The sequence below is a fragment of the Lampetra planeri genome, chromosome 28 (assembly GCF_965212315.1).
Source record: "Lampetra planeri chromosome 28, kcLamPlan1.2.h2, whole genome shotgun sequence".
Taxonomy (NCBI): Eukaryota; Metazoa; Chordata; class Hyperoartia; order Petromyzontiformes; family Petromyzontidae; genus Lampetra; species Lampetra planeri.
Genome location: NC_136134.1, coordinates 10,995,816 through 11,013,665, shown reverse-complemented (window position 1 = coordinate 11,013,665; position 17,850 = coordinate 10,995,816). Strand labels below are relative to the sequence as shown.

The following is a 17,850-nucleotide window of genomic DNA, read 5'->3' as shown; positions in this document are numbered from 1 at the left end:
ACATTATCAGTGGTGTAGTGACTACATTATCAGTGGTGGAGTGACTACATTATCAGTGGCGTAGTAACTACATTATCAGTGGCGTAGTAACTACATTATCAGTGGTGTAGTGACTACATTATCAGTGGTGGAGTGACTACATTATCAGTGGTGTAGTAACTACATTATCAGTGGTGTAGTAACTACATTATCAGTGGCGTAGTAACTACATTATCAGTGGTGTAGTAACTACATTATCAGTGGTGGAGTGACTACATTATCAGTGGTGTAGTAACTACATTATCAGTGGTGTAGTAACTACATTATCAGTGGTGTAGTAACTACATTATCAGTGGTGTAGTAACTACATTATCAGTGGTGTAGTGACTACATTATCAGTGGTGTAGTGACTACATTATCAGTGGCGTAGTAACTACATTATCAGTGGTGTAGTGACTACATTATCAGTGGTGTAGTAACTACATTATCAGTGGTGTAGTAACTACATTATCAGTGGTGTAGTAACTACATTATCAGTGGTGTAGTAACTACATTATCATTGGTGTAGTAACTACATTATCAGTGGTGTAGTAACTACATTATCAGTGGCGTAGTAACTACATTATCAGTGGTGTAGTGACTACATTATCAGTGGTGTAGTAACTACATTATCAGTGGTGTAGTGACTACATTATCAGTGGTGTAGTAACTACATTATCAGTGGTGTAGTAACTACATTATCAGTGGTGTAGTAACTACATTATCAGTGGTGTAGTAACTATATTATCAGTGGTGTAGTAACTACATTATCATTGGTGTAGTAACTACATTATCAGTGGTGTAGTAACTACATTATCAGTGGCGTAGTAACTACATTATCAGTGGTGTAGTAACTACATTATCAGTGGTGTAGTCACGACATCATCAGCTCAGGGGGTACGGCAATAGGTCAGGTGGGGCCCCAATATTCGATTTGTCTCGCACGGTCTCACCCAGGCGATTCTAGATCGAGGCTCCTCTTACCTGATCGCATCATCGTTACGCTCACGGTCTCCAACATTTAACGCTGTAGGGGCGCTGCGTCTTTGCAAAACGCAGCCAACTACAGCCCTGCTTGTTCCAGCTGGTTACAATTTGATGAGAACAATAGCATCGACACAAACACGCGATGCGCAATTTGCGGAAGCCAAATGTTACCGCTCTAGTTAAATTAACATAAAAAAACGTGGAAACGTAAATTAAAGCATTTCCACGCAAACATTAATTCAAACGGCGTGTTTAATGAGTGTTATTGTTCTTTGACCCTGTTGCTGGAAACAAATCCCATGGTGGTTGTGAAGGGGTCCCAACTCGTAGCTTTGGCCACCAGGGGAGACGGGGGGTGGGGGGCACCCCCCCTGCCTGCCCCCCCTGCCCCCCCCCGCCTGCCCCCCCCTGCCCCCCACTATGCTCGTTACGCGACTGCTCGTGGCAAATGCGGCTCGTGTTGGGGATGTGACTCAGTGATCGGAGAGAACACGCACACACACGTTTCATGATTACATTACTTTGATGGTAATAATGTTATAACAGTTGTGTTTACATTGATACAGAAATGTTTCACTGAGTCTTTGGGCTCTTTCTCATGAGGGTCCTGCAACAGCGGGACCTAGTCGTTGGTAAAAAAAAATTCAAGAAGTATTTAAAATCTATTTAGTTCGTCACCATCGTCATCATCATCAGCCGTGGTCAATCCACTGCTGGATGAAGGCCGCGTCAAGCCGCCCCACCCCCCACTACGACTCACGGATTGCCGCTAAGCGGTTGGGCGAGTGGCTATTGGTGAGTGGTGACGTTTGCACCGCTCACCGCGACCTGACACCATCGCTCCTTGCCTCTGTGATCGACACGGCGGCTTGGAGTGAAGGGAGGAGGGGTGACTTCAGTTCGAGCCCATGACAGTCATCCACACCCGGGTGGATTTAGAATTCGACTCTTAACTCAAGGCTGTGAACAAATACACCCCGAGTCTAAATCCAATCGCGCTGACAGTCGCTGGCCGCTTGGAGAGTTGGGCTGTTGGGCTTGCGCTGTGATCTTCTACTCTCGCGCGTGATGGTAGCAGCAGCAGCAGTGATGTTGAAGCTAATGTCTGCTGCTGCTGCTGCTGCCACGACGAGAGGGCTTCAGCAGGGAGAGAGTTGGTGTCGTGTCGCTCTTCCTCCTCCTGCATTGCAGGAGCCGTAGACCACAGCGGGTTTACTGCGCGGTCCGTAGTGTGGGTTGCCTGGCTACTACTCTTGGCTCGTCTTTAAAACGTTTCTATGAGTCCCTTTGTATTTCAATGTATCGAAGTGTGTCTCAATGTTTCTAAGTGGGTCTCTATGTAGCTACGTGGGTCTCTATGTATATAAGTGAGTCTCAATGTATCTAAGTGTATCTCAATGTATCTAAGTGTGTCTCTATGTAGCTACGTGGGTCTCTATGTATCTAAGTGTGTCTCAATATTTCTAAGTGTGTCTCAATGTTTCAAAGTGGGTCTCAGTGTATCTGTGTGGGTCTCAATGTATCTAAGTGTGTCTGAATGTATCTAAGTGTGTCTGAATGTATCTAAGTGTGTCTCTCTGTACCTGTGTGGGTCTCTATGGTATCTATCTGTGCCTCCGTGTGTTTTGTTTGAACATCTGCTCCGGCGTTTGGCTTGCGTGGCCACGCACTCACGCGCCTGCGGCTCGCGTCTGCGATGCCCCCCTGCGCTCCCCACTCGTGACGGAGGCGCGGTGCTGCGTCGCCCGGTCGATGTTCCTCCGACGAAGCGGCCGATTTGGGTGGGAGACGTCAAGCCCCCACCCCCCACCGCTTGCCACGTGTTTACGCGTCCTACCTTAAACAGGACCGACACCGTCGCTACGATCCAAGCGGACGTCGTGAACGTCTCCGAGCGCCCGTGCGCTCAGCAACCCGCGGTCACTGACGAGACGGCGAATCCCAACTCCGTTGCCACCTCGCCGCGCGCTGTTCCATGGCGCAGGCGCCACGGTTGTCGGGGGTGGCGATGACATCCCGAGCCTTGCCCTGGTATCGACATTGAGCCGAGCAAGCGAGGCGATTCATGTGTAGGGGGGTGGGTGACCTTTAATGTGGGAGGCCGTAGTGTAGACGTTAGCGCGAACCTGGCCACCCGAATTCGATTCCCGCTCACGGCCAACACCAGTCACGGTTATCTGAGCTGGTCCTGGGCCTCCCCTAGGTTGACTCAGCCTCAAATGAGTAGCTGGTGCGGTGTGTGAAAGCATCGCCACCGGGGCAATAAAGGTGGCCGGGTCGAGTACTGACCATCCACCCCCTCGTGTGTGGTGCCGGCCTTCATAGGGTGCTACTCGCTAACAGCACTTGCCCCAACGGTCTGCTAAGGCTACACGGGGCATCGTTGTCTTTGTTACTTTTAATGAGCACTGCACGCGCGTTTGCTCGGGATACACGGCCGGGTGGGGGGTGTGGAGGCGTGACGTCACGCTGCACGCAGCCGGCTCGACGCTGTGGGTCGCGGATGACGTCATCTCGCAGGCGTGCGCGGCGACATCACCGCAGCGCGTCAGCCAGGCAGCCAGCCAGCCAGCAAAACTTTAAACAAAATACATCCGAAGTTTATGAGAAGTTTATTCCCCGAGTAAATCCCATTGAGCTAAGAAGTATTTTTTTTCAGAGCGTTATAAGCACAATGTGGGGCCATATTAACAACTACAAAATGTACCCCTGAAATTTCAGGACCACTATCCCCCCCCCCTCCCCGTGTCCAGGGAAGTTTCCAGATCCGCCTCCGAGCGGCGCGTCCCAGCGGGCGGTGCTCGTTTGAGCCTCAAGGAGGACGAGCAGCAGAGCGATGGCTCCGCGTTATTTTTATACCGACTTCAAACGCGTTGGCGTCGCCTCTTGACGGCAGGGAGGGAGGGGGAAGCTTGCATCTCATCCCCCGTGTGTGTGTATCTGTCCGTGTGTGTGGCTATCCGTGTGTGTGTTTATCCTGTGTGTATCTATCCGTGTGTTTGTGTCTATCGGTGTGTTTGTGTCTATCTGTGTGTGTGTGTGGCTATCCGTGTGTGTTTATCCGTGTGTGTGTGGCTATCTATGTGTATGTGTCTCTCCGTGTGTGTGTCTATCCGTGTGTGCGTGTGTGTGCATCTCTGCTTGTGTGTGCATCTCAGAATGTATGTGAGGTCCTGGGGGAGGGGAAATTCCTCAGCCTGGAAACCATCGTGGGACAAAGTGGGGATGACACTGTTGAGGCTGCGGTGCCTCAAATATTGGAAGAAGTCACCCCCTGTGAGTGGCTGACTGAGGTGCCATCTGTTGAGGTAGTACTGAAGGCGATCCAGAGTCTGAGACCAGTAAAGGCACCGGGCAGAGATGATCCTTCAAGCGAAATGCTGAGGGAGGGTGGCGTTTGTGCACAGACTGCCCTACATGACATCATAACAACAGTCTGGACCACTGGACGGGTTCTGTAGGATTGTAGGCATGCCCTGGTGGTTCCCCTCTTTAAGAAGGGGGACCGCACAGACTGTAACAACTACAGGGGCATCTCACTCCTCAGTGTGCTGGGAAAGGTCATGGCAAGGATTATTCAACATCGCCTTACCAGGCACGCTGAGGAGAGGCTTGCGGAGCCTCAATGTGGTTTCAGGAAAGGGCGGTTCTGCACAGATGCCATATTTTCTGTTCATCTGCTACAGCAAAGGTATAGGGAATTCCACCAAGACCTATATCTCTGCTTTATTGACCTGATCAAGGCCTATGATACCATCAGTAGGCCTGGGCTATGAGTTGTTCTTCGTGCTTTCGGAGTCCCTGACCCGCTGCTCACGATCATTAAGGACTTCCATGATGGTGAGCGGGCCCGGGTAAAACTATGTGGCCGGGAGTCAGAGCCATTCCTTGTTCACTTTGGGGTGCGACAGGGATGTCCTCTGGCTACGACATTATTTAAAATCTTTTTCGACCACGTAGTTCGTGAATCCTTCAATAGCTGTACCGGAGGATTTTCCATCTGGTACAGATACAATGGGAGGCTGATCAATGCCCGGGTGTGGTCAAGAGATGGCTCCCTATTGCTCAACCATGTTATGTATGCCGATGGTCTGGTAATTTCTGCTCACTCAGAGGAGGAGTTGGAGGTGCTGCTGCTGAACCTGGAGCTTGCCACTAAGAGGTGGGGATTTACCATCAGCCCCACCAAAACTAAGCACCTGCCTGGGTATTTTGTACCATCGGGCACTCCACCACCCCCACAACTCCCAATCGGTGATGGGGCAGTTGTGGAGAGAGTGGAGAGTTTCCCATACCTGGGCAGTGTGCTTATGACCGGCTCCAGTTTATCAGCAGAGGTCTCACTCCGAATCAGTCGAGCGGCAATATCTTTTCATCGGTTGCGTAACGCTGTGTGGAAGCTACCTGGTCTGTCGCTCCGCACGAAGCTTCAGGTCTTCTCGGCCACGGTCATTCCCTCCTTTCTCTACGCTTGCGAAACGTGGACCCCCCTAGTGGAGCATCTTCGCCGGTTGGAAACATTTAGGCTGGCCTGCCTACGATCCATCCTGGGTTTAACCAGGCTGGATTGTGTGAGGAGCTCACAAGTCCTTGAAAGATCTGGGCAAAGTCCCATCAGTGAGCTCCTCCGGCAGGCAAGGCTGCGTTGGCTGGGTCATGTAGCCCGCATGCCCAGCCACCGCATGCCTAAACAGCTTTTGTTCGGCCGGATCGAGGGGGCTAAACGAGCGCGGCACGGGCTAGAGAAGAGATGGAGTGATGTGGTACAGGAGGACGTGGAGCTGAGTGGACTTGCCGATGACTGGTACCAGCGGTGTCAAGATCGGCCTCAGTGGAGGAGGCTCGTGAAGGACGCTACTGGGCAGTTGGAGGCAGTCGCCCTCCAACAACAACGGAGGGCGGAGGAGCGACGCTCACAACAACGAGCGGAGCGCCGGGTCGCTAAAGCACAGCAAGTTGGCACAGTAGGGGGCACAGGTGGTGCATCAGCCAGTCGTCTCGGTCATCTCGGTCAGTCGACCCGTGGCACCTGGGTCTGCCCCGTGACCTCCTGCCAGCGGGCGTTCGACACTTCACGTGGCCTCAGGGTGCACATGGCCTGGCACAAGCGTCGTGGTGACGTCACCGCCACTTAGTGGCGAATGGCGGTTGTTGCTGTGAGTCAATATGTGTGAGTCTGTGTGTGTGTGAGTCCGTGTGTGTCCGTGTCTGTGAGTCTGTCTGTGTGTGTGAGTATGTGTGTGTATGAGTCTGTCTGAGTCTGTGTGTGTGTGTGTGAGTCTGTATGTGTCTGTGTGTGTGAGTCTGTGTGTGTGTGTGTGTGAGTCTGTGTGTGTGTGTGTGAGTCTGTATGTGTCTGTGTGTGTGAGTCTGTGTGTGTGTGAGTCTGTGTGTGTGTCTGTGTGTGTCTGTGTGTGTGAGTCTGTGTGTGTGTGAGTCTGTGTGTGTGTCTGTGTGTGTCTGTGTGTGTCTGTGTGTGTGTGTGAGTCTGTATGTGTCTGTGTGTGTGAGTCTGTGTGTGTGTGAGTCTGTGTGTGTGTCTGTGTGTGTGTGAGTCTGTGTGTGTGTGAGTCTGTGTGTGTGTGTGTGTGAGTCTGTGTGTGTGTGAGTCTGTGTGTGTGTGTCTGTGTGTGTCTGTGTGTGTGTGTGTGAGTCTGTGTGTGTGTGTGAGTCTGTGTGTGTGTGTGAGTCTGTGTGTGTGTGTGAGTCTGTGTGTGTGTGAGTCTGTGTGTGTGTCTGTGTGAGTCTGTGTGTGTGTCTGTGTGTGTGTGTGTCTGTGTGTGTCTGTGTGTGTGTGTGTCTGTGTGCGATGGCCGAGACGACGGAGCGAGGATCAGAAATAGAATTAAGCGCTCAGTGCTGAACTCTCACAAACTGCAAGCAGATGTGACCCTGGCGAGCAACAGTTAGAAATGTCGGTGACAAATGCCCCCCCCTCCTCCTCCCCTCCCCAAATCTGCCATCCTCACCGCTATGAAGTTTCAACAAGAAGACAAATCCACACTCGTCAACAAAACTGCCTTAAAAGAAAGAAATACAATCTATAACGGGCTGCGAGCCGTGGTCTATCCACTGCACGAACCACGAAGACTCGCTGTCTGTGGTGTGGACCAATCAGCTTCAGAGACAATGCATCATCATATACCACCAGAGCATGCTTTGTGTGTGCATGTTCACCACAAGAATTGTGGTTAATGCAGACATGGTTCATTGGAAACGGTTTCAGTTTGGTGTTTTAACATCTTACCACAACTGTTTTATTGCCAGCACGGGTAAAATCTCTTCTTATACCTCGCCTAATATACAGGAGGTCGTGGGTTCTATCCCGGCCCCCGACGCCTGCTGTATTTAGAGTCTGCGTGTCTCTCTCCCCATGGTCGCGTTGATTTTTTTCTCCGGGTCCTCCGGTTTTTCCCTCCACATTTAGAATCAACATCACGCGTTTCCAGTATTTGGCTGCGATACATTTCCACATGATGATGATGATGATGAGCCACTTCGTTGAGCTATCATCTGTGATGATGATGATGATGAGCCACTTCGTTGAGCTATCATCTGTGATGATGATGATGATGAGCCACTTCGTTGAGCTATCATCTGTGATGATGATGATGATGAGCCACTTCGTTGAGCTATCATCTGTGATGATGATGATGATGAGCCACTTCGTTGAGCTATCATCTGTGATGATGATGATGATGATGAGCCACTTCGTTGAGCTATCATCTGTGATGATGATGATGATGAGCCACTTCGTTTAGCTATCATCTGTGATGATGATGATGATGATGAGCCACTTCGTTGAGCTATCATCTGTGATGATGATGATGAGCCACTTCGTTGAGCTATCATCTGTGATGATGATGATGATGATGAGCCACTTCGTTGAGCTATCATCTGTGATGATGATGATGATGAGCCACTTCGTTGAGCTATCATCTGTGATGACCAGCTCGCTTCTGTCACTGAGCTACGTAGCTCAGTGGGCCTTACCTGGTAAGATAAAAAGAATAGTTTTGTTTAGTTTGGGAACGATGTCATGAACACCGCGTGTGTTCTCGAGTCCGCGTGTTCCTCTTTCTACATCGCGGGGTCAACTCCACGCGTGGATCGCTCCCAGGTATTTGCTTTTTTCGTTTTTTGTGCCAGTGGCCCATGTTTTCTGGTCCATGTCATGGCAGGTAAACAAAAAACAGCACTGCAACTTAATACTGGAAATGAGGGCAGCAGAGTACCGTATCTCTCGAATAAGCAGTCGTGAGTGGATTGCTAAGCAATTGTGGCTTTTGGAGAGCGAGTTTGTGTCGTGTCGCTGTTCCTCCTCCTCCGTTGAACGAGCGCAGACTGCCACAGTGGGTTCACTGCGAGATCCATAGTTTGAGTTGCATGCCTACAACCACACTTCCGTGGCGTGTCTTTAATGTGTCCCTATGGGTCTCCATGTATCTCGATGAGTCCCTATGGGTCTCCATGCATCTCTGTGTCACTATGTATCTCTATGGGTCTCTATGTGTCCCTATGGGTCTCCATGTATCTCTGTGTCATTATGGATCTCCATGCATCTCGATCAGTCCCTATGGGTCTCCATGTATCTCTGTGTCATTATGGATCTCCATGCATCTCGATGAGTCACTATGGGTCTCCATGTATCTCTATGTGTCCCTATGGGTCTCCATGCATCTCGATGAGTCCCTATGGGTCTCCATGTATCTCTGTGTCCCTATGGGTCTCCATGCATCTCGATGAGTCACTATGGGTCTCCATGTATCTCTGTGTCCCTATGGGTCTCCATGCATCTCTATGTGTCCCTATGGGTCTCCATGCATCTCGATGAGTCCCTATGGGTCTCCATGCATCTCTGTGTCACTATGTATCTGTATGGGTCTCTATGTGTCCCTATGGGTCTCCATGTATTTCGATGTGTCCCTATGGGTCTCCATGCATCTCTGTGTCCCTATGGGTCTCCATGTATTTCGATGTGTCCCTATGGGTCTCCATGTATTTCGATGTGTCCCTATGGGTCTCCATGCATCTCTGTGTCTCTATGGGTCTCCATGCATCTCTGCGTGTCTCTGGATTTACCATGCGGTGCACAACTTGCGTTGCATGGCCACAGTCGCACTCCTGTGGCCTTGTGTCTTTAATTGTCCAATCGTAATCATCAAGTTTGTTGAGCTATCAGTTGTGGCCTGGTCGCCTTTGAAAAATAAGTTAATACCCCGGTGGGCTTTAACTGGTGAGATAAAACAAAGAGTAGTAACGTTGTGTAAAGTGATTTGATTAATTTTCCTAGACTTTGCACTCCGATCGTGTGTCCGCATTGTTTGTTGTAACGTTCTGAACCGTGCGCCTGCTTGACATCTGCAACAAAGAGCTCTGTAGTCGATCGGATTCCTCCTGCAGTGTACATTCATAGCCCAATTCTGTTAATGTTGTTCCGCTGTGGTCGATGTTTCTCACACGAACGTGTCTTCGATGGGGGGGGGGGGGGGGGGTTCTGAGGAATGTCGAGGCGAGGAGGAGTTGGAGGCGCACTGACGACTGACTGCTCACCTCTTGCTAGGCCCGCGAGGCCTACCTGCAGTTCATGGTCTCCATGGCCACGATGCTGAGGAGCGACCGCAAGCGGCCGAGGAGCGAGGAGGCCGTGCGTGAGGAGATGGCCACGGTCCTGGAGCTGGAGGTGGCGCTCGCCAACGTAAGCACCACCCAAGGCCGGCAGTTTCAGGGCTGCGCCTTTATCTCGTTATTACATTATTATTATCGTTTTAATTTTTTTTTATATACATTTCAAATCAGTTTAACACGTAGGCTTTCACGAACGATTTTATCCGTGGAGTATTTGGCTGCTATAAATTTCCACATGGTGATAAGCCACTTCGTTGAGCTCTCTGTTGTGATAGCCGGGTGGCTTCTGAAATAGAGCGACGTAAGACGCTGTCTTCTCGACAGACCTGTTCTCCACCTGAGGACGGCTGCTTGTGTTGTGGCCGAAACGTCGTGAGAATTATTTTATTATGTTTTATTTTTATTATTTTATTATTTCCATTCTACATGACTTTACCGAAATAACTAAGAAGATAGAGCGACGTAGCTCAGTGGGCCCTAGCTGGTAAAATAAAATATAGTGTTTTATATCATAAAGGTTTTTGGGAGTTTTTTTTAGAGAATGCTACTGCATGCGACTTCCCACAGTCAAAACACCATCGACATTTACTAACTATTTCATGATAAATAAATGTCAGCCCACACAGCCACAGAGACACTTTGCAGCTTCCTCCAGCACGTGCGGGGTCACCAGTCCACGTTGTTGGGTGAGATCGCGTGAATATAAATGTGTCGTTAAACCCGCCACCACCCGACACAGCCAATGGTGTAAGGGTTGTCACGTAAACAAACCGTGCCAATTAGTTACGAGTTCAGTATGTTGGAGAGTACACCCACAAACATTTACAATTCGAGTACGACGTTTCGCTGGTGAATGTGTTCAATACCCTTGGTGGGTTTACAAAGCTCGTGAAGGACGCTGTCCTCGTGCAGTTGGAGGCAGTCGCCCTTTAACAACAGCGGAGAGTAGAGGGACGATGCTCACAACAACGAGTGCAGCGCCGGGCGGATAAAATGCAGCGAGTTGGCACAGTGGGGAGCACAAGTCACGCACCTGCCAGTCATCTCGATCAACCCATGGCACCTGGGTGTGTCCCGTGACCTCCTGCCTGACACTTCACGTGGCATCGGAGTGCACCTAGCCTGGCACAAACGCCGTGCTGGCGAACGGCGACTGATGGATGCGGCCGAGAGGAGAGAAGCTCGTGGCGAGCTGAACCCCGAGAGTCGCGGCGGTCGATGCGACTCGACGGGCCAACGAAGCGTCGCGTCATTTGCAAGCCGTTTCCTTGCGAAACATGTCGATGTGCCATGAAGAAGGTCCATCGCCCTAAACGTCACCGGTCAAACATTTGTCTCGCAAGGCCGCGGTGTTGTTGACGACTGTGTTGAGTGCGAGTTTAAATGTTGATTAGAGTTTTACAAATGCCACTCGACAACTCTCCCCCCCCCCCCGCCCCCAGATCACGACGCCCACCGAGGAGCGGCAGGACATCACCAAGATGTACAACAAGATGGCCCTGAGCGAGCTCGAGGACAAGTTCAAGCTCCCTGTGAGACGCCACGCCAACCACCGCCGCACTCCCTCGCGGCCCCTATAGCCGTGGCCGGCTAGGGGGGGGTGGGCACCGCGTTCACCGCACTGCGTCGTGCGCGATGAACGGGCGGTGAACGTGTGGTGAACGTGTGGCGAACGTGTGGTGATCAAGCAATGAACGTGTGGTGAACGTATGGTGAACGTGTGGTGAATGTGTGGTGAACGTGTGGTGAACGTGTGGTGAATGTGTGGTGAACGTGTGGTGAACGTGTGGTGAACGCGGGTCTGACCCACGCGTAGTGGGCGGTGCAGTGGTGACCATTATCTGAACCGGTCCCAGGCCTCCCCTGACGTTGTTTCGATGCAGTGAACATCGCCACTTGGGGAGACAAAGGTGGCCGGGAGTGGTGCTAGCTACACTACCCCCCTCCCCCCTGCCGTGTGTCGTGCCGGCCTCCATAAAGCTGCAACTACTCGCAAACAGCACTTGCCCCAACAGGCTGTTAGGGCTACACGGGCGATCTTTGTCTTTGACCGAACAACAAGAAGGAGGCGAGAGATATTCGAGAACGGCAGAAAGCAAACAAAAAACAACGCGCGGACTTCCCAGGACGGGGTCGGTCGTTAAAACAATTTGTCCCCCGTTCGATTGACGTGAAATTAAACAAACAACGCAAAAAACACCTCCACGCTGCCGTTCGCACGGGGCGATGCCGCGTGATGAACGACATTCAGCGGCTCGCCCCCCCCCCCTCCTCCCGCGGGCGCAGTGCGGGGCCCACCTCGCGTGGCCTCGATCGGCACGGCCACCGCCCCCCGTGCCCCCCTCACTGCAACGTGGGCGACAAAGGCTCGGAAACGTGCAGATTGAGAAATGTTTATCACCCCCCGCCCGCCCCCACATTTTTTTGTTCAAACAAAAGGAGAGCAAGAGACGTTCTCCCGTTTGGACAAGAAGTGGAAAAGTAAATCAACAGAAGAACAAAAAAGAAGCCCGTCCACCCCACCCCACTCTGGGTGTTCTCACGACTCGCAAAGTGACACACAATGGGTTCACACCGCGCGCGGCCGAGTTCGGGAGGCGTGACAAGAGGTCATCGAGATACCGTCGGTGCCACCACGCCTCGCCGTCGCTTCCTTCCTCCCTTCCTCACAGATCCCGTGGTTGTTGTAGAGTTGACACTCGACCTCCTGAGGTTGTCCCACTCTCACAGTCTCATCACCACCACCGCCACCACCACCACGTGGCTTTAGGTCTTCTCTTCCCCTTGGCCGGTGAATTCTGGGCGCCACTCCAATACTGTTTCGGTGACCTGCCCTCTTCTGTCACCTTGCGCATCACGTGTCCCACCCATCACTACCTCCTCCGCCACCCTGCACACCACGTGTCCCACCCATCACTACCTCCTCTTCCACCCTGCACACCACGTGACCCACCCATCACTACCTGCTCCACCCTGCACACCACGTGTCACACCCATCACTACCTCCTCCTCCACCCTGCACACCACGTTTACCACCCATCAGAACTCTCCGCAAAGAGGGGGGAAATTGTAGAGGGGAGGCCTCCATTTCCACGCCTTCCACCAGGGCCGCAACCGCCCTCAGCAGCTGGGTACAACCCCTCTCAGTCGCCCCCTTGTCAATCTTCTGTCGCTAACACCATGGTCACTGTTCCCCTGAACTTCACTCGTTGATTCCTCCACCAACGTTGAGTAACTCGGTCAGCCAGACATCCCATACTCTGTGTGTTCAACCACCACCACCCACCACACTGCAGGTCACAACAACGCACTCAGCCGCTCACCACACTGCAGGTCACAACTCTTCTGCGCTCCACTTTGGAATTCCCTACTAAGCTTGCGCAAATCAACAAACGTGTTACACACTGTGACGTGTTACATGCTGTCACGTGTTACACACTGTGACGTGTTACACACTGTCACGTGTCACACACTGTGACGTGTCACACGCTGTCACGTGTCACACACTGTCACGTGTTACACACTGTGACGTGTTACACACTGTCACGTGTTACACACTGTCACGTGTTACAACTTTGACAGTGCTGTTCGTTTCTGGTCTCCTCACGTTTTGGTCCATTGCTCATGTCTTGGCCCTGTGATTATATTATTGTTTACAGTGATAAGGCGATGGCAGTGGTGGAGGTGATGATGCTGGTAGGATTATTTTTGTGGTGTTGGTAGTGGTGAAGGTGATGGTGTTGATGCTGGTGGCATGACTGTTAAGGTGTTGGCAGTGGTGGTGATGGTGTTGATGCTGGTGGTAGGATTGTTGTGGTGTTGGCAATGGTGGACGTGATGGTGTTGATGCTGGTGGTATGATTGTTGTGGTGTTGGCAATGGTGGACGTGATGGTGTTGATGCTGGTGGTAGGATTGTTGTGGTGATGGCAGTGGTGGAGGTGATGGTGTTGATGCTGGTGGTAGGATTGCTATGGCGATTCGGTGATGGCGGTGGTGTCGCTGTTGATGCCCGTGCTATGATTGTCACAATGGTGTTGTTGGCGGCGGTGGTGGTGGCGAGCGTGCGGCTACGGTGGTATGACAGTAACGCCGGTGTGACTCCACCCACCCACCCGCTCGCCGCCAGGGCTTCGAGTGGACGCGGTTCGTGCGCTCCGTGCTGGCGAGCGTGAACGTGACGGTGCCGAGCGAGGAGAGCGTCGTGGTCTACGCGCCCGAATACCTCGCCAAGCTGCCCGCCGTCCTCGGCAAGTACCCAGCGAGGTACGTGGCAGTCGGTGGTGGTGCTGGTGGTGCTGGTGGTGGTGGTGCTGGTGGTGGTGGTGGTGGTGGTGGTTCTGGTGGTGGTGCTGGTGGTGCTGGTGGTGGTGCTGGTGGTGGTGGTGCTGGTGGTGGTGGTGGTGCTAGTGGTGGTGGTGGTGCTGGTGGTGGTGCTGGTGGTGCTGGTGGTGCTGGTGGTGGTGCTGGTGGTGGTGGTGGTGCTGGTGGTGGTGCTGGTGGTGCTGGTGGTGCTAGTGGTGGTGCTGGTGGTGCTGGTGGTGCTGTTGGTGGTGGTGCTGATACTGGTGGTGCTGGTGGTGGTGGTGGTACCGCTGTTCGTGTGAGCGGGGCGCTGGCCGCGACGTGCTCAGTGTCAGCGCCAAGATCGCCCGTAGCCTGCGCCACCACAGCTCCTGTCACCCTGCACCACAGCTCCTGTCACCCTGCACCACAGCTCCTGTCACCCTGCACCACAGCTCCTGTCACCCTGCACCACAGCCCCTGTCACCCTGCACCACAGCTCCTGTCACCCTGCACCACAGCTCCTGTCACCCTGCACCACAGCTCCTGTCACCCTGCACCACAGCTCCTGTCACCCTGCACTACAGCTCCTGTCATCCTGCACCACAGCTCCTGTCACCCTGCACCACAGCTCCTGTCACCCTGCACCACAGCTCCTGTCACCCTGCACCACAGCTCCTGTCACCCTGCACCACAGCTCCTGTCACCCTGCACCACAGCTCCTGTCACCCTGCACCACAGCTCCTGTCACCCTGCACCACAGCTCCTGTCACCCTGCACCACAGCTCCTGTCACCCTGCACCACAGCTCCTGTCACCCTGCACCACAGCCCCTGTCACCCTGCACCACAGCTCCTGTCATCCTGCACCACAGCTCCTGTCACCCTGCACCACAGCTCCTGTCACCCTGCACCACAGCTCCTGTCACCCTGCACCACAGCTCCTGTCACCCTGCACTACAGCTCCTGTCACCCTGCACCACTGCTCCTGTCACCCTGCACCACAGCTCCTGTCACCCTGCACCACAGCTCCTGTCACCCTGCACTACAGCTCCTGTCACTCTGCACCACAGCTCCTGTCACCCTGCACCACAGCTGCTGTCACCCTGCACCACAGCTCCTAGAGGAGATGTCCTAGGATAGCAGGTGCCTCTTCTACACGAGGACGGTCCTGGGAAAACCGGGACAGGTGAAAACCGCGCTCCAAGCCAGCCTGCATCTGTGTACCCGAGCAGCGCTTGTCCCGAATGGTCTGGCGCAGGCTACACGGGGGACCTTTGTCTTTATCCTCGCGTGCAGAGTCCTGCAGAACTACATTGCGTGGAGGCTGGTGAAGGAGATCGTGTTCACGCTGAGCCAACGGTACAAGGAGGTTCACTCCAGCTTCAAGAAGGTAGCGCGCGCGAGTGCCACACTCCTCCTCCCGGCATTGCCTCTTCGTGGGGGTGGTAAATAAGGGGCCGTCCATAAATGACGTCACGCACCTAGGAGGGAAGGGGGGTCAGACATTTGTGACGATGTGTGACGAGGGGGGGGGTTTGAGAAATGTGACGTCACATCAAAATGCGCAACTTTAAATAAATATAGACAACACGTTCTACTTAATTAAATCGACTTTTTAATAAATGTTTTCTCCTACAACATCAGAGTGCAGCGCCACATTAAATACGCACTACAATGACAAAAGTTTAAAGCGATTTGAAGCATGTTTTATTTTTTTTTGGGGGGGGGGGGGCAGAGCTTTGTGACGTCATATTTCAGGGGGGGGGGGTGTGACTTTTTGTGACGTCGTGTGACGAAGGGGGGGGGGGGGTCAAAAATCGTCCAAAATCGCGTGACGTAATTTATGGACGGCCCCTAAGGGGACCGGACAGAGAGGGGAGGCCTCACGAGAGGGTGGCGACTCGCATGAGATCGACGGCCAGGGAGACGCGCCACTGACTCGGGCGTCCTGGCACGAGGCAGAGACGAAAGTGGAAACAAAAGACGGACAGGGCAGTCAACGCCTAGGGGCTATCTGCCCATGGATCGTGGCGGCGATGCTGATGATGATGCTGATGATGCTGATGATGCTGATGATGATGCTGATGATGATGCTGACGATGATGCTGATGATGATGCTGATGATGCTGATGATGCTGATGATGATGCTGATGATGATGCTGATGATGATGATGCTGATGATGATGCTGATGATGCTGATGATGATGCTGATGATGATGCTGATGATGATGCTGATGATGATGCTGATGATGATGCTGATGATGATGCTGATGCTGAGGAGTGTTATTGATCAACGACGATCATTTCCTGCTCCCAACGAGCACTGGGGCATTGGCGCGCATCTTCTGATTAGTTATGTAATTTATTTGTAATTATTTATGTTTAGTGACTTGTTTACCTTTTCACTACTTTGCACTCTCATAGTTTTTGTTGTTGTTGTTGTATCGTTGGTTGTTGTAACTTGCTGACCCGCCCCTACTGGACATCTGTGACTCAAAAAGAGCTTCATAGCTCATCGGATTTTCTCCTGCTCCAGTATAATTAAAGAATCTGCTTCTGATGACAGCCCTGAGGCCCAGTGGTTGAGCATTCCACTTCCCAATGGCCCCGGTGGGCCCAGGTGTGGCCTCGGCACGGCTCGGTTCACGCGGTGGAAAAACAAAACAACCCCCACCAGCAGCCCCTCCCCGCAAGCCGAGAGTCCGTGACTCGTGGCGTTGCAGGCGCTGCTCGGCACCACGTCGGAGGACGCGCGGTGGCGCGAGTGCGTGGGAGGCGTCAACTCGAACATGGAGAACGCCGTGGGGTCGCTCTACGTGCGCCAGGTGTTCGCCGGCGAGAGCAAGCAGATGGTGGGTAGGGGGGGGGTAACAACCACACACACCCCACACACACACCCCACACACACACACCCCCACACATACACCCCCCCCACACACACACCACACACACACCCCACACACACACACCACACACCCCACACACACACACCACACACCCCACACACACCACACACACACACCACACACACCCCACACACACACCCCACACACACACACACCCACACACACACCCCACACACAACAACAACAACAACCGCCATTCGCCACTAAGTGGCGGTGACGTCACCACGACGCTTGTGCCAGGCCATGTGCACCCTGAGGCCAAGTGAAGTGTCGAACGCCCGCTGGCAGGAGGTCACGGGGCAGACCCAGGTGCCACGGGTCGACTGACCGAGATGACCGAGATGACTGGCTGATGCACCACCTGTGCCCCCTACTGTGCCAACTTGCTGTGCTTTAGCCACCCGGCGCTCCGCTCGTTGTTGTGAGCGTCGCTCACACACACCCCCCACACATACACCCCCCACACACACACACCACACACACAACCCACACACACACCTCACAAACACACCCCACACACACCCCACACACACACACCACACACCTCACACACACACACCACACACACACCCCACACACACACCCCACACACACCCTACACACACACCCTACACACACACAGCAACAACCGCCATTCGCCACTAAGTGGCGGTGACGTCACCACGACGCTTGTGCCAGGCCATGTGCACCTTGAGGCCACGTGAAGTGTCGAACGCCCGCTGGCAGGAGGTCACGGGGCAGACCCAGGTGCCACGGGTCGACTGACTGATATGACTGAGATGACTGGCTGATGCACCACCTGTGCCCCCTACTGTGCCAACCACACATACACCCCACACACAACCCACACACACCCCACACACACACCCCACACACACACACCCCGCCACCCGCCCTCCCCCGATCGTAGCGCGCGTTGTTCGGTGGTGTCCCGACGTTTCGAAGGGCGCGCGTGTCGCGAGTTTCTTGGTGCGTTGGTTCGCCGAGAAGATGAAAATGAAGCGTCACTTGCAGGGGCGGCTGGGGG

The 17,850-nt window shown here is 53.2% G+C and overlaps 1 protein-coding gene across 1 annotated transcript in view; it reads left to right on the top strand.

The window, feature by feature from the left end:
- LOC144728452 (membrane metallo-endopeptidase-like 1) overlaps nucleotides 1-17,850 on the top strand; it is a 48,146-nt gene that overhangs the window by 15,413 nt on the left and 14,883 nt on the right. Inside the window, exons 9-13 of the mRNA XM_078607902.1 lie at nucleotides 9,569-9,703; nucleotides 11,076-11,165; nucleotides 13,762-13,898; nucleotides 15,214-15,307; nucleotides 16,641-16,769. Of these exons, the coding sequence (XP_078464028.1) occupies nucleotides 9,569-9,703; nucleotides 11,076-11,165; nucleotides 13,762-13,898; nucleotides 15,214-15,307; nucleotides 16,641-16,769 (585 nt within the window). The remainder of the gene's footprint in view (nucleotides 1-9,568; nucleotides 9,704-11,075; nucleotides 11,166-13,761; nucleotides 13,899-15,213; nucleotides 15,308-16,640; nucleotides 16,770-17,850) is intronic.